The following is a 20,368-nucleotide window of genomic DNA, read 5'->3' on the forward strand; positions in this document are numbered from 1 at the left end:
CATGTGTCCAGAGCCAATGGCCTCTGCTTCAACCCCTGATACATCAAGCAAGACAACAGCATGCACGTAATCTACTGTCAGTGGGATACTGCAGTCACCTGTTTTATCTTTGATCCTAACCCTACAAGAGCAGAGAAGAGCTCCTCTCCCACAGTGCCATGAGAACAGTATCAGCATTGATCGACTCTGGTTTAGTACATAAAAATAAGTTATCAAGAGGACATAATTTGGCCACATTCCATGTTGGTCTGTACTGCACAGAACATCAGGCATCTACAGGGAGCTTTCATTTAAGGTGGTTCCTCCCCCCTCCCCAACAAAGAATGATAAAAAGATGAGTGTTAGCCCAGAACAACAGGTCACTGAGAAGATAAAAATATAAAAAATATAAAGATTCCTCTACCTCTTTGAAAAGGAAAACGCAGCAAGCATGAAAGATTTTGATTCTCTCATTCTTTAAGGAAGTAACACTGGAAACCAGCATTGTAAATTTATTACTTTAAAAAAAAAAAGCTTCAGTATTACACTGTCATTTCATTTGCCTCCTGTCCATAGAGAACTGTGCAACACGCGTGCAACCCCTACAGTGACAAGAAATCGCCGAGGGCAATTTCTGATTTGCATTAGGAAGCTCCAGCTCCAGTGCCATCCTGCAGCCTCCTGGGAGTTCAGGAGAGGGTTTTTTCTGAGTTTGAGCCTCAGATATCACTGACGTTCAGTAAAGCTCAGTCCCATGGCAGGGAAGAAGCATACAAACCGTGGGTGTATTTGACTGTGAAAGAAACTTGCCTGCAGTGATTTCAGGAAAAGGTTTTCCTGAAATAGGTAAAACAAATGCTGTATTCAATTGTACTAGAAAGCCCCTTGTAAGTAATTCCAGGTAAATACCCATTAAGCAATGTAAAAGCAGAGTTAAGCACTGAACAGGAACTCCTGCATTACATGCTGAGCACCACTTATCACTCTATGCCAAGAGACAACTAGTGAGAACCTCTTACTTAAAGACACATTTCCCATTAGCTAATTAAATTAAATTTAGTAGTTCATACTTGCTCTTAAACTGACCTGTTTCATCTCGGCAGTTGCTGGGATGGGGGAAACACATCACATTACTATATACAGTCAGTCTTTCTGCGAGCAGACACTGAGCCCGAGTGGCAAAAAGCCTGTATAAAAATGCACGTTTACTCCAGAATTCAGCCCGTCACTGTTTGCCAGGAACGACATCGGAGTAATCTTTTAATACTCCAGCCAAGTGGTCATTGTGAGTCTTAAATCGACGTTTCTTCTGAGAAGCTGGTTTCTTCCTCCTCTGAATAGGAGCCTACAAGAAGAAATAAACAATAGTCAAAAGATCTGCCCTCCAGCTGCAACATCTGACCTGATGTGTGACCCTGTGCTAGTCATCACTTATGAGAAGAAGAGCCCTGCTTGAACCAGGGGTGGGCTGGCAGGGAAGGTGCTTGCTTGTTTTTTGCAAAAAGCAACAGCATTCAATTCAAATCCAGGCAGGCAGATGACCCTGGGGAAAGAGCAGAGTCCGTTAGCCATGCACAGTAGTAAAGCTGGCGTTTGTAAGCGAAATTTCCAAATGCTCCCATACAGCTACAGAAGCAGGTACGTGCCCCGTAATTCTATCCACAGTTATATCCTCCAAGACACATTTAGCTTATAAGGAATCCACGAGGAGTGCCTACATGAAGACAGGCATTAAACCATCTAGTGTAGGGACAAGCAGAAACCAAGAACAAGTCCTGGGTAGAAAAGTTCTCAGGAAAGGACAGTCTGAAGCCAAGTGCAAAAGAGAAAAGACATCGTATATCACATACAAATAAATGTTATAAAAAATAATAATTGTTTGAAGCCAGGGAGAAAGCATCTTTGGAGAGCTTGCAGCCATTTTGCCCCCCCAGTAAAACACAAGCATATTGCACCCAGCTTGGAGAACAGTGTGTGTGTGGTGAGAAGCACATTACACAGTTCCCATCAGGATTTCAAAACTGTTTATCAGAAAATAAAAAGTTTTAAAAAAAAAATCATTCTCCCCGAAAAAGTAACTGTTCTTCTACTCCTAATGTACAGCTTCAAGCAGAAGCTTCCACTTCAGAGCTCACAGGGATTTCTGGCATTTGCCCTCTTCTTGATGCTGCTTGGATTACACTGGCTCAAACAAGTTATAAAAGCACTGACTGCTGGCTACAGCATTGTTTTCTGCAACTTCTTAAAATCGGTCACACTCCCATGAGCTAGACAAAGCAGCTGTGCATAACCTCACCTACATGATTTGCCATTAACACTGGGGGGTCAGGAAGGGGAAATCTCCTAGAAAGGTCTGTAATTTGTATCTCTTACTATTTTCTTTGGTCCAGTTTCTTGCATGGAAGAAATACCCTGTCGTTTCAGATACTCTTCAATTTTCTCCTCATCCATAGAATCCACGGGAATGCTCCTCCACAGCTTCTGAAATTCTGAAACACCAAACAAACCCTTATTTTATATCTCAGTGAACAAACCCTGGGAAAAGCCCCCAAATGAAGGGAAAGAAACAAGCTTGATTTCAAACTCTGCAGTATTCTGGTATGTTGGTCCATGACCGTACAGATGCAGTGGTTGCTGCCAGCAGGCACCCAGTTAGCACAGCCTTTACCCACTCCAAATGCGGAACGCACTTCTAAAAAACTCACACAAGTGAAAAAACCCCAAACCCCAACCAACAAAACAATAACAAAACACCCCTAACATGTAATGGAAGAAGATGAGCTGATTCTCATCTGTGCTAACTTTGCTCCAGCATCCCAGCATCAGGAGCACCCACAGGCACACTGTGCTTTTAATGTTAATTTGCTACAGTCTCTTTTTGCCTAGCATCTGTATAGCTGTGTAGAATGTCAACGTGTTTTATAAGCCTCAGTTCAAAAGATCCTGGTGAAGGGTAGTACTTAACCATAAATGGAAACTTCATTTCCACATCTTCAGCTGCCATTGCCTTGGGAGACTTGTCATCTCATAGTCCAATTTACTGAAGGTTCAAGACATTTACTTCAGTGTGTTTAAGCTCGTTTATCACTGTAATATAATACATACCGTGCTGTACAGATAATAAATTACTAAAATTCCTCTGGTGTTAAAAAGAGGAGAGATACCTTAAAAGCCACAGCAGCGGGAAAAAAGACAGAGACAGTAAGTCTTAATTAGAGCAGCTGCCATCTGCCTGCACACTTTCTGCCTCATGTAAAATTTCACAGAGCCTCTGGAATGCCTTCTCCAGGCAGCGGCTGGTACAATCCTACCTCCCTTCATTCCCCAGGCAGTAAGTTAGATATATCCTGTCAGCAGGTTTGGCTAACAAACTATAAATAAAACAGGAGGCACACATAGCAACGCAAGACTAAATTTTTCCCTTTATTTCCAGATAAATTTAGTATACAGTTGTCAAAACAACCACAACTTCTGCATGCTTAAGAAGCTGTCCTATGCAGCAGGCAATGAAACACTCCAGTGACAGTCTGCCACAGATACACTGCCTCTAGACACGCTGAAACAAAATGGCACTGTACATAACAGACTGGGTTCCTGCACTTGGACCAATTCCCTTCCTAATGCATCTTGTTTTTCTATGAACCTACACGCTTTAAGTCTCAGGTTCTCCTTTTCTTCCCATTGCCAACAATAAGGGGCTGTCCAAGCTTTCCAGGAAAGAAAAGAAAGGAATTTTGCCAGTAAAGAACAATAATGTTCATTTTTGGTAACGCAGTGTTTTTGAGGAGAATTAAATCCTGTCAAAACACCACTTTTGGTTATGTGGAGACAGCAGTCAGCTTGTTTCTCAGACTATACAGCACAGCGGGATCATTGAGACTGCAGTTTTCAGATAACTTAATGCAAGGACTGACTGTAGTCAATACATTCTCCCTCTGCTCATCCATTTTGAGTGTGATTCCAGGCTTTCAGCATAGTTTGCAGTGCCTGCTATCACAGATCATCTCTGACCTAATCCTACTGCTGCAGATGGAAGCAGGCTGTGTTATGATCAAAGCTGAACATGCAAGAGAGATTTCTCAGTGATGAGCACTCAAATTAAGGGTCCTACTGCATCCTCCAGACTGAGCAGGACACGCTCTTTCAATCTATTTCCTTTCTGTGCATGTCCCCTCCCGGTCCTGAACACCCAAGCTAGACTGAGCTGGACACCAAGACCCTGTGGTGCTTGGAAAGATCCATCAGGCAGTGGGTCCGCAAATGCAGTATTGCACTTTGCAAGGAACCGTATTTCAAATCCCATGTTTCTGCACCTCACATGTGAAGTGGCAAGGCCACACATAAAGGCATGACTATTAAACAGATCCTGGTTAGAGACACTTTGAGGTTGTGTTGTGCTATACTGCCTTTGGCTTCACACAGACGACTCCCATGGGAGCTAAGAGATGCAGGTCAGCCCTCCAAGATATACAACAGGCGCATATACATGGGGAGACAGCAGATGAGAGACCTGATAACTCTGAACATTTACATGACAGTGTCCCTTTTATGTATAATGTTCTGCCACAAACACAGATGATGGGTCTCCTTATTAGAGTTCATGATATATGGACAAATATGCACCAATGGAAAAAAAAAAAAAGGCTGGCTGAGGATAGGTGCTTAAGGTTAAACTGGTCTACATTCTTCTGGGGAACAGAAGTGAAAAATTAAACACTAGAAAATAAATGGTCAGCTCTTCAAGGATCAACATGCACAGATCACAGTTAATATCTAACCACAGAGTTTTGCATTTCTTGTAATGCAGCGGTTATACCATCATCACAGCTTCACATTCACGTTTTAAACTTGGCCAAGAAATATGAATGTAACAGTTACCAAGAATCAAAACGGTAAAGCTAAAATGGGCTTTACATACAGATAATTTAATCCACTAATTGGCCCCACCAGAGTCACTATACAGTCTTCTGCAACTCCATCTAAAAATTCCTTCATAAATCAGGCTGCTTTCAATGCTATTGCTTTGATTGTGGCAACTGCAAATAAACCTTCTCATGCTGAGGCTCCATGTAGGGCATTAAAATACCTCACATTGTCTAGGAACGGGGCGGGGGGAGTCACAACAACACAGTGTATCCCCTCCCAGCCCCAGAAATACTTGCTGTTAAAGGACTGGTTCAGGACTAAAAGCACAGGATAAAGGTGGGGAAACATAGAGAGTTGCTTTGCATTTAGGGTGCCATCTAAAGGGAAAAGGAGAATCACCTATCATCTCATCACAAAACTGACTTGGTGTAACACCGCACACTGAACTAAATGCAAGAACTGAAAAAAGAGTGCAGCTGTCTGGCTGGCACTGAATCATTTCCACATAACCTGTCAGATTTATTCAGAAGTCTCCAGTGACTATGCCCCTATCAGCTAGTGAAAGTTTAGAGCTTGGGAATATGCTATCTGAATTATTGCTACATCCTCTCTGAAATACGAGAGCCAATGGGAAAAGCTGGCAATAACTACAGCTCTTAAGAAACAACACTCTGCACTTGTAGCTGTGGTATTTGTGCACATCAAAATTTATACCCTTGACCCAAGATAGAAAAAGATTTCTCCAGCTTCTTTGAGGAATTTGAAATACTGTCACCTCAGCCTTTTCTGTATGGCTCCAAGAAAAGGGGGTCAGCACTTGTTAAAAGCAGTAGTTCATGAGAGGGGTCAGAGCAGAGAAAATGGAACACAACAACCTGATTACTGTGCTCTACCACCTCTGGAGCAGCATCCACACCTATGGTTGGCCAGGCAGAAGGATCCAGTGGGATGGTCTGTCTCTGGGGCGGGGAGAAGGAGGAAGAAAAAATGCTGTGATGAGCTGATGTGTCTGAAGAGCAGACAACAGTGATGGAAAGCACTCTAGGAACGTTCTCTAGGAACGATGGTTTCAATACACCAGATCCATTTTTCACAATGCCTTTTTTTGCTCTGTGGACGGGGCACAGAGAGTTCGGTACTGGTGTGAGAAGCAGTAAGGGGACTGTTGGAGCAGAAAGCTCACCACATGCTGGCCTGCTTCAGCCAGGCACGGAGAACCAGTTCAGATGCACACATTCCTGCAGCGCATGTAGCCATTACGATTAGAGAGCACATTCAACTTTCCTCCTTCATGTCCAATCAACCACTAGGTGATCTCTACACCATCAGAACACAGTGAAAGTGAAAGACTCTATCAGAGCCACTAAACTATTTGATAGATCAGCCAGAACAGGCGTATAATAGCTACGGAAGGAAAAAAACTGTCCAGTAGTCAAGACAGTAAGGCTTCACCTGGCTACAGCAGGCTGCATTCAGCCAAGCTGACAATTTCTCCTACTGCTTCAGCTGCTATGACAAGACAGAACCCAGAAAAAAGTCCCCTGAGGAGAAATTTCCAAAGATTTTCTGGCCAAAGCACAGGTGCTGTGAACTCTCAAGGAGACATGCGCATTTTCAGCAGAGCTTTTAAGTCTTGATGCCAGTGCAGATCTTCCCCAGAAGAGGCAGAATGTTGTAATCCCAGTACCTGAGGCAGGCGCTTGGTCTCTTGCCTGGACTATGAACAAATCCTATATGCAATATCATGACTAAAATATTCTGACTCAGAAGCCTGAACAGAATCAACACTACTCACAGGCTACTCCCTTGCTCCTCCAGATAGCTAACTTCTGGTCTTTCAAGTAATGAGAGGAAGGAGTGGGACCATGGGCTGATTGAAAGGCCAGTTTAGATGTTTGCTGAAGTCTCCAGCATCACGATGGCTGCATGCACAGACTTAAAGCAATGAGCTTTAACCAGCAGTAACCTACACACAGCAAAGCAGAGGGCAGCATTAACAAAGGTTTTGCAAACACCTTCTTTCTCCAAAATACCCAAGGGGTAAGAATGCACAGTTACCTCAGCTTTACTGCATCATGAGGTGCCTTATACACAAAACCAATTTGCACTGACATTCCCTGAGTGATTACACTAACATGCTCTCCTTCTATAAATGCTTACATTTGTGGAACAAAGTCATGGATAAATGGTTGCATGGTGACTTCAGTGCAGCTCATCCTGCACTTCTAACTGCCTCACCTGCTCTTGCAAAAAGGTTGAGATGGCTTCTGGAGATAAACTGCTATATCACACTGGTAATAAAATCTGCCACATATTAAAAGCAGTTTAAAAATCTTCATTGAGCTGAGCACAGGACAACAACAGACAATAACAGGGCAGAAGAGAAGAAACAACCAAGTAGTGGGGAAGATGGAGTTCTGCTTCCTAATAGTGCCAGGGAACACAGTACTAGATTTACACCAGAAAGAAAAGGTGCTTTGATATTAAGTCTGTACTGCCCCCTGAACCACCTTGGAATTCAAAGCCAGAGCCATAAATCACGCTGATCCCAAGCAATTTTTATACTGTTAAATTTAAGAGGCTTTGGCCATTCTTTAAATCTCTTCAAAGGTGCTTAGGAAGAACATTAAAAACATGTATAATTAAGCATCTGAACTTTCTAGGCATTAGAATACTTCCTATATTGCATTCAGATGTGAAAGATAGCATCTCCAACAGTTAAGCAATCAGACCGGCCTTTCAGCATTCAGCCGCACAGGGTGAAAGCTTGGTTCACATGCAAAGTGCTTAGCCCCAGCACAAAAAAGCAGTGCTTTCCTTGGCTGAAGCACCTGAAATCTAGCCCGGCTTTTATAAACGCTTTCAGCTACACACTACTGACAGAAGATTAATTAGTCAGGAAGTCAAGAAGGAACACATGCAATCTGAACCTTCCTTGGCTAATCACATAAAAGGAAGAACAAAAGCTGCTCCTTACTGCGAAAACCTTCTCCAGTACCCTTGAGATCACGATATATAGGTACTGCATCACTGCTGCAGTACCTTGGGATTTATTTTCAAAAGGGGAGAAACAAAAGCTTGTTCAGCCATCAAAACAACTGCAGCAAGGGCAGAGGTAGGCACTGCCAGAAAGCAGTTCCTCACACTACTTTAGACTGCAAGCTCCAAATTGCCCTGGCAGTTCCTCTTTCTTTACTGACTACTGATGGCGCTCAGAAAGTGATGGGAGAGGACACCTAACTTTCAGAGGATGTTACTCCCAACCAACACACGTTTGAAACTGGAGAGTGTCATATGGCAGAATCACGTGCTAAGGAGCACAGAGCTCTTATTTCTAAGGATAAACATTAAACTAGAAACATATTTTGAACTGTCATCAGCTGCTAGATCAAAGAGTCTGACAACACTTCAAGGCTTATTTTGCAGTCTTCTAAAAACTTCCTTTTAATGTTGCTGGAGATAATGAGCTGAAATAGCACTGCTAACGCAGAAACGTGTCATAACTCATCCTGTATGCAGACAATTCTGCCAATGACTCCCTAAGAGACACGCTTCTGGTGCTCTGGAAAGAATTGTAAAGCAAAACTGCTCAGGAAGGATAGGTTTTCTTCATCACAAGATAACATGGTTGGAAAAAGGACCTGTTCCAGCTGCAATAAGTAAGTGAACCCACTCAGGGATGTTTTCAGAGTTGTGGCATATGCAGGCAGATCATAAAATGCACAAAAGAGAAAGTATTCTTATGCCCTCTCAGAACAAAGCATTATCAACCGTACCAAAAGAAAAACCAAAACCAGCAGGAACAAAAAAAAAAACAAACCCAAAAAAAACGCCAACCTGTTTGATCAGATAGGAACATGCTGCCACCTGCGGATGAAAGAAAGCAAAGCCACCTTGAACTACAAACACACTGCACACTAAGCAATCCCTCCTTTAGACACTGCAGGCCTAAATCTCTGCCTTCATCATGAGATTGAGTCAAACGGCTTAAACGTTTTGTTTCAAGGGGTTTTAGACTGGCTTTTTTTTTTTTTTTTTAACCCCTTCCCTCCTTTCATAGCAATAGCCTGTCCTACTTGTTCTTAAACACAGAGCAGTGCTGGGTGTGCTAAAGCATTATGTATTATGTATGAACACCTTGGATTTATACTGACTACATGATGAAGAGTTGGCAGATGTCTCTTGCTACATCTCAATAAAATGGGCTCTTTTATTAAATGCCACAGTTAATCCTGGGGCTATTACAAGCTAAGAGCAACAGGTAGTGATCTCCCCCTGATACCTCTTTTCGGATGGTTGGGTGCCAGTTATCTGGAAAAAAATGTGCAAGAAGAAATGACCAGCAATCATGACTGTAATACAAACAGTAGCTGCTAAAAAACTTAAAAGCTTTGTCTTAACAGTTACTGCAACAGCACTGATTTCTAAATGTTTTGGCCACAGGCATTTGGAAGGTTAGAAATTCCCCAGTGAATGCAGACTAAAGGCTTATTATTCTGCATTTCACATATAGTTCTGACTGCCACTACCAAGAAATGACAGAAATTATGGTTTAAAAAGAGATTCACTTCAATATTTTGAAACAATTTTTGTATTTTTAAATGCTGTACATGTCACATCTACTTAATTATCTCTGTGGAAGAAAGCTATTATTACTGAGTACAAGCGTGATACATAACAAATAAGTTAATGATACACATTTCCAGTAGCTTAATTCTATTGAAAATAAAGAGTCTCTCTGAGCTAGTCAAAGAAAAAAAGGGCTTTATTCTTTGTCCTATGGTCCTGTAAGTAGAGCAGTTCCAAGTTTCTATCAAAACTCTTCCCTTTTTTTTAACCATAATGTGATATGGTAAGATGGCTTTATGTGGCATGTTACAAGAACAATTATGTTAACAACAGAAAGCGTTCAGTGTTGTTGAGTCATTTAAAATAAGATCTTTTGACACAGATGGCCTTCTCCTTTCTCTACTTACAGGCATCTGATGCTGGCATAAATGTCATTACTGGAACACACCCCAGTTTGTGTAATTAATTCTGTGGATAAACAGCCACATTGCACCAGAGGATTTTAGCACTACCTGTTAGACAGAAAACACATACTGAACTTTTGAAGTCCCAAATCCTCTCCAGCTCTAGGCAACAGCACTACCCCACAACTGCGCTGCTCTCCTCCCAGTTGTAAACTACCCCTTCTCAGGACTTCTGCTCATATCTCTTCCCTTTTTGCTTCCTCCTTCTATTCCATTTGTGGCTTCTTATGTATACACCAATAAAAGGCACATGACTAATAAACTGTAAAAAAACCACCCAACAAACTTGCACCGAGAAGCCATTCTTTTAGGGGTTTTTTGTATGCAAAATGTTAGATGCCATTTTAGTCACAGTCAACTGATTTTTAGTCTGTACTGCTACACTTGAGAATTGCTGGATTCCTGGTGCCACAGTCTAGTGTATCTACTATAAAACAGAGGATGTTACCCCTGAACTCACTCATTAGTCTTGTTAGCCTCATGTTGATGTCAACCATTCTCCCCACATCTGGATATACCTAATATTTCATTACCACCTTAAAAGACTCCTATACCTTAAGACTGCTTATATATATAGGTGCTTAAGATGAATTCAAATCAACTATCACAGCAAGATATATAAACAAACACCTACCTTCATCCACAGTAAACTGACAGCTCTTGTCATTGTAGAAGAGAATTTTCTTCTTATCAGGGCGATTAACAAAGATGATCTGGTCCCCTAAAGCCTTGAAAACAAATGCAAAAGAACACCTCAAAATCACTTCACTTCCAACAATAAGGATTCCAGCTTGAACAACAGACCCAGATCTTGTGCTACAAAAAGCACTAGAGAAGCAGCAAAGTAACTGGCAATGAAAAGCATCCAAAGTGGACACTGACAACAAGTAATAAATCACAGATGAGATACAGAGGACTGAGATCAAGGTATAAAAGCAGAACCAAATGCCTACAGATGGAATGTGAGAGATCAAGAGTGTTTTGTGAGAAAGAGCTTTGACAGCTGTGCTGAGACATCAGGCCAAAGCAGAAAATAAAGGATGAAATACAGAAAAAGGTGCAACATTATCTTCTGAAACAGTTGTTTAACTCACGAGAAAACTCTCCCTTAGCCTCTGCATCCCCTTTAAGAAGCTAACCGGAATGGGTTCGCTGAACCACAGACATGTGCTACTCACCTTTATAGCTTTCTGTGCATTGGGTAGCCCTTCCTCAATATCTTCTAAAAGGATTCCTCCCAGCCCTCGTTGGTCATGCTTGTCCAAGAGTCTGAGCAGAGCCTTTTTATCTTTCAAGTTGTACTTGGGTTTGAAAGCATACTTCCCATCTACAACTTCTATTTTCGGATTGTTGACTAGAGCCTGTAATAGGGACATAAATTTTAAACCTTTAAAAAGAGCACATGCTAATACGTCTTTTCCTAGTGCGCTCGAAAGCAGTTAGAGCATATCAGCCACACATTACAGCTGCCCATTTGGAGGTTTGAGTCTGAAATGGATTTTAAATCCTTGGATCCTAGATCTACCAGCCTAGGCATAATTCACCACAACATAAAGCAGAAAGCACCAAAGAAGGCTTAACATCATTCACTTAATGCCTTTGGGCTCGAAGGTCCATGTAACCTCTTATGGCAGAAAGCCGCATGTGTTCCTTTTTGAGAAAGGAATGAAAATAAAAAGAAGAGGAAACACAAAAAAGTGTGCTTTGGCTGAATATAAAGTGCAAACGCACAACGCAGCATATCAGGCTCAGGTCATATGGATGTTACGAACGTGAAAGGCATTAACCTGGGATGAATAAAACAGGAGTCAGTCTACCCCAACTGCTGTCAGTTGGCACCAGCAGCTGTAGAAGAAATTGAGAAGAGCAGACCTCCCTACACAGTAGGATTTTACTGATGATGCCAGCTTCAGAGTGAGGCTGGCCAGAAGTTCATGGACAACTGAAACTATTTAAGATATGCTCCAAATCAGTTCTGCTGTGCAGCCAGTATCACAATGGATGTTGTGCAGCCAGTATCACAATGGATGTTCACCTGTAACAGAGGGCAACTCTACTTAGTTTCTTCTGCAGATGCCAGCCTGACCCTGAAAGGAGAAAGAGAAGAGACACAGAAAGAAGAAAGGAGGGAGAAAAAAACTGTAACAGAGAAGGTAACTAACTTTGGTGCTGCAGGGTATTGTTCACCTTTTCTCATCCAGTAACAATTCAGTGACAATTTTATACATATTTCTTGGGAGGACCTTTTTCATTCCATCTTGATATTCTGGTTCATTATGGAAACAACCTGGAGCTACTTTTCAAAAGGACTTCAGCAAAGTTAAGCTTCCATCACAACCAACACTGCCGGATTAGAAGTTTCCATACCCCAGAATATTAGTACTGGTACAGCAAAGGAACGTGACTGGCTGTATTACTTAAAACCATCCTAGTTTTACTACGCAGAGATTTTTTTTCCCATGTCTCAACAGCCTTTACCATCCTGTTACGAGGATTTAAAATAAGATATGAGTGAAACCAGGTACGCCAATCAAATATAAATACTGAAAACAGATTTTGTTGATTTATTAATCTTTAAATTCCATTAAGACATTCAGATCAATTAAGCATGAAGATGAGTATGGTGGCAAGTTATGGTGAATCTGTAACAATGAAACCTAGCATATAGAGTTAGACTAATGAACTCCAGCAGTGGAATTTGCAAATCTATTACCCCACAATTTCAGACATAAATTTCACATCAGAATTCTTTATTTCAGTAAGTAACAAAGAACCATAAGCCTATGAATTTTGTGCCATACTCCTTTGGTTTATTTAGTTTAACATCCTCGATACTGGATGAGCTCTCTGCTTGAAATTTTTTAGAAAATAAATTCCCTAAGAAAAACATCTTGTTTATATAGAATTAGTAATGAAATAACTATTTTTAACTAATAACTAAATACACAATAACTAATAACATAAAAGATACCCTCTGTGTAACAATTCTAACAAGTCCTTAAAAATGTCAGAATGGCTTTCATTTCACAGTTACCTCAACAGCAGGAGGTACAAAACAGACAGACATGTGAATCAATGCAGTTTCTTAAAGGGAGGATTATATATTTATAGAGCTTGTAATTAAATAAACATGTATAATTCAGGTTTATCATAATCCTTTATCTCTAATTAAAATCTAGACCTATGTTTTCTTTACCTCACTCATTAACCATTGTTTCTGTTTGAGTCCAATATCTAAATGCTGTGTTTCATCCAAAATCTCTTCTAGGGTTAATGGATGTGTATCACCACGCTGATGTCGAGTCTGGGAAAGTAAATAGGATCTATTAGAGTTCTGAACTTTATTCAACAACTCAATTATCATAAAGTAACTAAAACTGGTATAATGTGATGACAAAACAACTTTTGCAAAACCAGGACAGACACAGTACACATAGCATATGAGTTTCAATTTAGGGGTTTTGAGAATATGAAGAAATAAATTATTACCAGCCAATACTGATGTCAAAGTCATCCATCAAGCACCAAATTACACATTTTGATAAATAGCTCATGAAGCCTAAAAGCTGAGAGCATCTTGCAATTCCCGTATCTACTGCAAATAAAAAACATTGCCCTGGTTTTAAAGTGACCTGGAATAATTAGGATTTCAGCAATGGAACAATATGCTGACTGTTTTGCTTAGTAAAGCATTTTGAATTTAACAAGCAGTTTCTTGCTGGTGGAGGGGAACCTCAATTCATCCCACCAGCTTGACACCAGTGCCAGCAATAGATGCCCAGAGCCTGGAGAGGGATCGCAGCTCAGCAGGAGATCACTTAAAGAGCAGCACAAAGGAATTCCAGGCAGTAAATCAGCTTCATAGGGGCCCGACTCAAATGCCTCTAAGCAAACACATGTAGCATGGGGAATAAACAAAGAGGAGCCAGAGACGTCCACACACCTGCAGGGCTACGATCTTATTGGCATCATGGAGATGTGGTGGGATGTCTCCTATGACTGGAGTGTTGAAATGGAAGGATACAGGGTCTTTAGGAATGACAAGCAGGGGAGATGAGGAGGGGTGGGGCGGTCACCCTATATGTCACTGACCAGCTAGAGTGCATGGAGCTCTGTCTGGGGATGGGTGAGGAGCCAACCAAAAGCTTATGGGTCAGGATTAAAGGGAGGGCAGGGACAGGAAGTGTTATAGTGGGGGTCTGCTACAGACCAACCAACCAGAAGGACCCATCAGATGAGGTCCTCTATACACAGATAGGAGCAGCCTCACATTCACAAGCCCTGGTCCTCATGGTGGACTTCAACCATCCTTATATCTATTGGAGGGACAACACAGCAGCACATAAGCCATCCAGGAGGTTCCTGGGATGCATTGATGGTAGCTTCCTTCTCTGAGTGATAGAGGAGCCAACGAGGAGAGGTGCTAGGCTGGATCTTGTTCTCACCAACAAGGAAGGGCTGGTGGGGAGTGTAAAGCTCAAGGGCAGCCTTGGCTGCAGTGACCATGAAATGGTAGTTCAAGAGTTCAAGATCCTTAGGGCAGCGAGGTGGGTGCACAGCAAGCTCGTTACCCTGGACTTCAGGAGAGTAGACCTTGGCCTCTTCAGGGATCTGCTTGTTAGAGTAGCATGGGATAAAGCCCTGGAGGGAAGAGGGGCCCAAGAAAGCTGGTTAATATTCAAGGATCACCTCCTCCAAGCTCAGGAGCAATGCATCCCAACAAAGAGGAAGTCAGGTAAGAATGCCAGGAGGCCTGGATGGATGAACAAGAACCTCCTGGACAAAGTCAAACATAAAAAGGAAGCCTGCAGAGGGTGGAAGCAAGAGTAGGTAGCCTGGGAGGAATATAGAGAAACTGTTCAAGTACTCCGGGATCAAGTTAGGAAGGCCAAAGCCCTGATAGAATTAAATCTGGTGAGGAACATCAAGGGCAATGAGAAAAGCTTCTATAGCTATGTCAGTGATAAAAGGAACACTAGCAAAAATGTGGGCCCTCTCCAAAAAGAAAGAAGAGACTTGGTTATCTGGGATATGGAGAAGGCTGAGGTACTCAACGACATTTTTGCCCAAATCTTCACTGGCAAGGGCTCTAGACACACTGCCCAAGACACAGAAGGCAAAGGCAGGTACTAGGAGAATGAGGAACTGCCCACTGTAGGAGATCAGGTTTAAGACCATCTAAGGAACCTGATGAGATGCATCCATGGGTCAAGGTAAGTGGTGGATGAAGCGGCTGAGCCACTATCCATCATATTTGAGAAATTGTGGCAGGCTGGTGAAGTGTCCGCTGACTGGAAGAGGGGAAACGCAACCCCTATTTTTAAAAAGGAAAATAAAGAAGACCCAGTGAACTACAGGCTAGCCAGTCTCACCTCTGTGCCTGGTGAGATCATGGAGCAGATCCTCCTGGAAAATATGGTGGGGCACATGAAAAAAAAAGAAGTGATTGGTGACAGCCAATATGGCTTCACTAAGGGCAAATTGTGCCTGACGAATTTGGTGGCTTTCTACGATGGGGTTACAGCACTGGTGGATAAGGGAAGAGCAAGCGATGTCATCTACCTCGACTTGTGCAAAGCATCTGACACTATCCTGCATGACATCCTTGGCTCTAAATTAGAGAGACATGGATTTGACGGATTGACCACTTGGTGGATAAGGAATTGGCTGGATGTTTGCCCTCAAAGAGTTGCAGTCAACAGCTTGATGTCCAAGTGGAGAATGGTGATGAGTGATGTTCCTCATGGGTTGGTGCTGGGACCAGCACTGTTAAACACCTTTGTTGGAAACATGGACAGTGGGATTGAGTGCACCCTCAGCAAGTTTTCCAGTGACACCAAGCTGTGTGGTACGGTCGACATGCTGGAGGGAAGGGATGCCATCTAGAGGGACCCTGACACACTTGAGTAGCGGGCCTGCACAAACCTCATGAAGTTCAACACGGCCAAGTGCAAGGTCCTGAACATGGACTGAGGCAATTCCAAGCACAAAAACAGGCTGGGCCATGAGTGCATTGAGAGCAACCCTGTGGAGAAGGACTTGGGGGTGGTAGTGGATGGAAAACTATGAGCCAGCAATGTGCACCTGCAGCCCAGAAAGTCAACTGTATCCTGGGCTGCATTAAGAGAAGTGTGACCAACAGGTCAAGGGAGGGGATACTCCCCCTCTACTCCACTCTTGTGAGACTCCACCTGCAGTGCTGTGTCCAGCTGTGGGGCCCCCAACAGAAGAATGATATGGACCTGCTCCAGTCGCCTCCCCCCTGAGCGGGAAGTGTGAGCTGCGAACAAGGGCAGCGGGGACTCAGAGTGTGTGGAGACCGGAGTAATGGTGCCCCACGCCCCTCACATACAAGAGCAGCCCCCAGGGAGCACGAGCACGAGCGACCCGGAGCATGGTGAACAAGGCGAGCAAACAAGGTGTGGCGCATCAGAAGGTTGTGGTGTGTCAGTTTGCGCAGGGAGCAGTCCATCTGGGTCTAGAACTCATCTGAGCTAGTTTCATCTTAATGTCCTCCATGAGTAGACTGAACCATGGTCTCCATTTGCATCAAAACCACCACCAGAAAGAACGTGGTGACCCAGACGGAGCTGCCACACAAACATGCAGCGGTCCAGGTCCCGGGCTGCTGCGACGCTTGTGTGCACTGTGATCAGCTGGATGACCTGCTCAGTCTGGTGGCGGAACTCAAAGAAGAGGTCACAAGATTAAGAAGTATTAGGGAGGGTGAAAGGGAGATTGATTGATGGAGTAGCACCTTGGCACCCATGAAGCAACAGGAGCAAATGGAGGCTCCAAACGAGGCAGGTAATCCCTCATCCTCTTGCTACCAGGCAGAAGGAGGGGCCCTAAGAGACGAGGGAGCCTGGAAACAGGTGTCTGCTCATGGAGGCAGGAAAATCCTCTCCCAACCTCCCTCACCCTCCATGGTGTCTCTTCACAACAGATTCGGGACCCTGGAACTTTTGAATGAAGAAGAGAAGGAGGAAGAAAATGAGACAAACGAAGAGGAAGACAAAAGTCCATGAAGGCTAGGTGGTTCTGGGCCAGGTATTAAAACCAGTTCTAAAAAGAACCCCAGAAGAGTCATTGTAGTGGGTGACTCGATTCTGAGGGGTGTTGAATGCCCCATATGCAGACCAGGCCCACTCCAAAGGGAATTCTGCTGCCTCCCTTGGGGCCCGCGTAAAGGACCTCACAGCAAAACTCCCTGCTCTAGTGAGACCCAAGGACTACTGCCCTCTCCTGGTTTTTCAGATAGGTAGTGATGACATTATCAGGAGAAGGCCTAAAGCAATAAAGAGAGATTTCAGGTCCTTGGAGAAACTGCTTAAGGGGTCGGGGGCACAAATTGTGTTCTCCTCCATCCCTTCAGTTGGGGGGATGGATGAAGAACAATATCGGAGAACTCAACAGATGAACTTGTGGCTCCAAGACTGGTGTTACTGTCAGGGCTTTGGATTCTTCAATCATGGGTTGGTATAGAGGGCACCAGACCTTTTGGCATTAGAGATGGGATGCACCTGTCCCAGAGGGGGAAGAGGATCTTGGGGCAGGAGTTAGCTGGGCTCATTGACAGAGCTTTAGACTAGATCTGAAGGGGGAAGAGGACAAAACATCAGCCCATCTGAAGTGCATCTATACCAACGCACACAGTATGGGTAAGAAACATGAGGTGCTTGAAGCCGTGATGCAAAAGGAAAATTATGATGTAGTGGCTATTACAGAAACATGGTGGGTTGTCTCCCATGACTGGAGTGTGCCAATTGATGGCTACAAGCTCTTTAGGAGGGACAGACAAGGAAGGAGAGGTGGTGGGGTGGCGCTGTATGTTAGGGACTGTTATGATTGCTTTGAGTACAAGTGTGGTGAAGACAGGGTGGAGTGTCTTGGCGTTAGAATCAGGGCAGATGATGTAGTGGGAGTCCACTATAGGCCACCCACCCAGGACAGCGAAGTGGATGAAATATGCTATAGGCATTTAGGAGAAATCTCACGATCGCTTGCCCTTCTTCTTGTGGGTGACTTTAACTTCCCAGACATCTGCTGAAAATACAACAGCAGAGCTGGACCAGTCCCAGAGATTTCTGCAATGTGTGACAGACAACTTCCTGACACAGCTGGTGAGAGAACCAACCAGAGAAGGTGCCCTGCTGGACCTCCTCTTTGTGAACAGAGAGGGACTGGTGGATGATGTGGCGGTTGGAGGCCGACTAGGGCACAGCAATCATGAAATAATAAGAGTTCTCTACTCTTAGAGAGGCCAGAAGAGGTGACAGCAGAACTGACATACTGTACTTCCAAAGGGCTGACTTTGTCTTGTTTGGGCACCTGCTTGACAGGATCCCTTGGGAGACAGTCCTGAAGGGTATAGGGGTCCAGGAAGGCTGGACGCTCTTTAAGAAGGAAGTGTTAATGGCTCAGGAGCAGTCGGTCCCCAGGTGCTGGAAGAGAAACCGGCACCAGAAAAGACCACCCTGGATAAACAGGGAGCTTTGGCTGCAACTCAGGGAGAAAAGGAGAGTTTAAGGCTTTTGGAAGAAGGGGCTAGCCACTCACAGTGATTACAAAGATGCTGTGAGGCTATGCAGGGTGGAAATCAAAGAGGTCTAAAGCCTAGCTGGAAATTAATCTGGCTTAAGCAGTCAAGGACAACAAGAAATGTTTCTGTAAGTATGTGAACAGCCAAAGAAAGACCAGGGAGAGCCTCCATCCCCTGCTAGATGCAGGAGGAAACATGGTAACAAGTGATGAGGAAAAGGCTGAGGTGCTTAATGCCTTCTTTGCCTCAGTACTTTAATAGCAAGACCAGTTGTACTGAAGGAATCCAGCCTCCTCAGCCAGAAGACAGAGACTGGGAGAATGACCCCCCACATTCCAGGAGGAGACAGTCAGTGATGTACTGCATCACAGAGACACACACAAGTCTATGGGACCAGACGGGATACACCCGAGGGTGCTGAAGGAGCTGGCTGGGGTGCTCACCAAGCCACTTTCCATCATTTACCAGCAGTCCTGGCTGAACAGGGAGGTCCCGACTGATTGGAAATTGGCCAGTGTGACACCCATATATAAGAAGGGTCAAAAGTTTGATCTGGGAAATTACAGGCCTGTCAGCTTGACTTCGGTGCCTGGGAAGCTGATGGAGCAGCTCATCCTGAGTACCATCACACAACACATGCAGGACAACCAGATGCTCAGGCTCAGTCAGCATGGGTTTATGAAAGGCAGGTGCTGCCTGACAAACCTGATCTCCTTCTATGACAGAGTGACCTGCGTATTGGATGAGGGAAAGGCTGTGGATATTGTCTACCTTGACTTTAGCAGGGCCTTTGACACTGTTTCCCACAGCATTTTCCTGGCAAAATTGGCTGCTTGTGGCTTGGATGGGCACACGCTTTGCTGGGTAAAAAACTGTCTGGATGGCCGGGCCCAGAGAGTTGTGGTGAACGGAGTTAAATCCAGTTGGTGGCCGGTCACGAGTGGTGTCCCCCAGGGCTCGGTTTTGGGGCCACTCCTGTTTAACATATTTATTGATGATCTAGGTAAGGGGATCAAATACACCCTCAGTCAGTTTGCAGATGACACCAAGTTGGGTGGGAGTGTTGATCTGCTCGAGGGTAGGGAGGCTCTGCAGAGAGACCTGGACAGGCTGGAGCCATGGGCTGAGGCCAACTGGAGGAGTTTCAATAAGGCCAAATGCCAGGGGCTGCCCTTGGGCCACAACAACCCCCAGCAGCGCTACAGGCTTGGGGAGGAGTGGCTGGAGAGCTGCCAGTCAGAGAGGGACCTGGGGGGGTTGACTGACAGCCGGCTGAACAGGAGCCAGCAGTGTGCCCAGGTGGCCAAGAAGGCCAATGGCATCCTGGCTTGTGTCAGCAATAGCGTGGCCAGCAGGGACAGGGAAGGGATCTGACCCCTGTCCTCGGCACTGGTGAGGCCGCCCCTCGATTCCTGTGTTCAGTTTTGGGCCCCTCACTACAAAAAGGACATTGAATGACTCGAGCGTGTGCAGAGAAGGGCAACGAAGCTGGTGCAGGGTCTGGAGCACAGGTCGTACGGGGAGCGGCTGAGGGAACTGGGGGTGTTTATTCTGGAGAAGAGGAGGCTGAGGGGAGACCTCATCACCCTCTACAGCTACCTGAAAGGAGGGTGCAGAGAGCTGGGGATGAGTCTGTTTAACCAAGTAACAAGCAATAGGACAAGAGTTAATGGCCTCAAGTTGCCTCAGGGAAGGTTTAGACTGGATATTAGGAAGCATTTCTTTACAGAAGGGGTTGTTGGGTGTTGGAGTGTGCTGCCCAGGGAGTTGGTGGAGTCCCCATCCCTGGAGGTGTTTAAGAGTTGGGTCGACATAGCGCTGAGGGATCTGGTGTAGTTGGGAACTGTCAATGTTAGGTTAATGGTTGGACTGGATGATCTTCAAGGTCTTTTCCAACCTAGACGATCCTGTGATTCTGAGCGGGTCCAGAGGAGGCCAAAAAGGTGAT

General features: G+C 44.4%; 1 protein-coding gene across 5 annotated transcripts in view; it reads right to left on the minus strand.

Annotated features, from left to right (window-relative positions):
- The window catches only part of GTF2E2 (general transcription factor IIE subunit 2), a 44,263-nt gene that overhangs the window by 10,749 nt on the left and 13,146 nt on the right, over window positions 1-20,368 (minus strand). For 4 of the 5 annotated variants that reach the window (XM_074905259.1, XM_074905258.1, XM_074905255.1 and 1 more), the window contains exons 4-8: window positions 13,075-13,182; window positions 11,057-11,239; window positions 10,513-10,606; window positions 2,353-2,468; window positions 1,066-1,324 (exon numbers count right to left, since the gene is read on the minus strand). In XM_074905259.1, the coding sequence (XP_074761360.1) occupies window positions 1,205-1,324; window positions 2,353-2,468; window positions 10,513-10,606; window positions 11,057-11,239; window positions 13,075-13,182 (621 nt within the window). In that variant the 3' untranslated portion in view covers window positions 1,066-1,204. Of the gene's footprint in view, window positions 1-476; window positions 1,325-2,352; window positions 2,469-10,512; window positions 10,607-11,056; window positions 11,240-13,074; window positions 13,183-20,368 lie in introns of those variants that run through there. The other variant, XM_074905256.1, reaches the window with a different exon arrangement.

This window comes from Athene noctua, chromosome 4 (genome assembly GCF_965140245.1).
Source record: "Athene noctua chromosome 4, bAthNoc1.hap1.1, whole genome shotgun sequence".
NCBI lineage: Eukaryota > Metazoa > Chordata > Aves > Strigiformes > Strigidae > Athene > Athene noctua.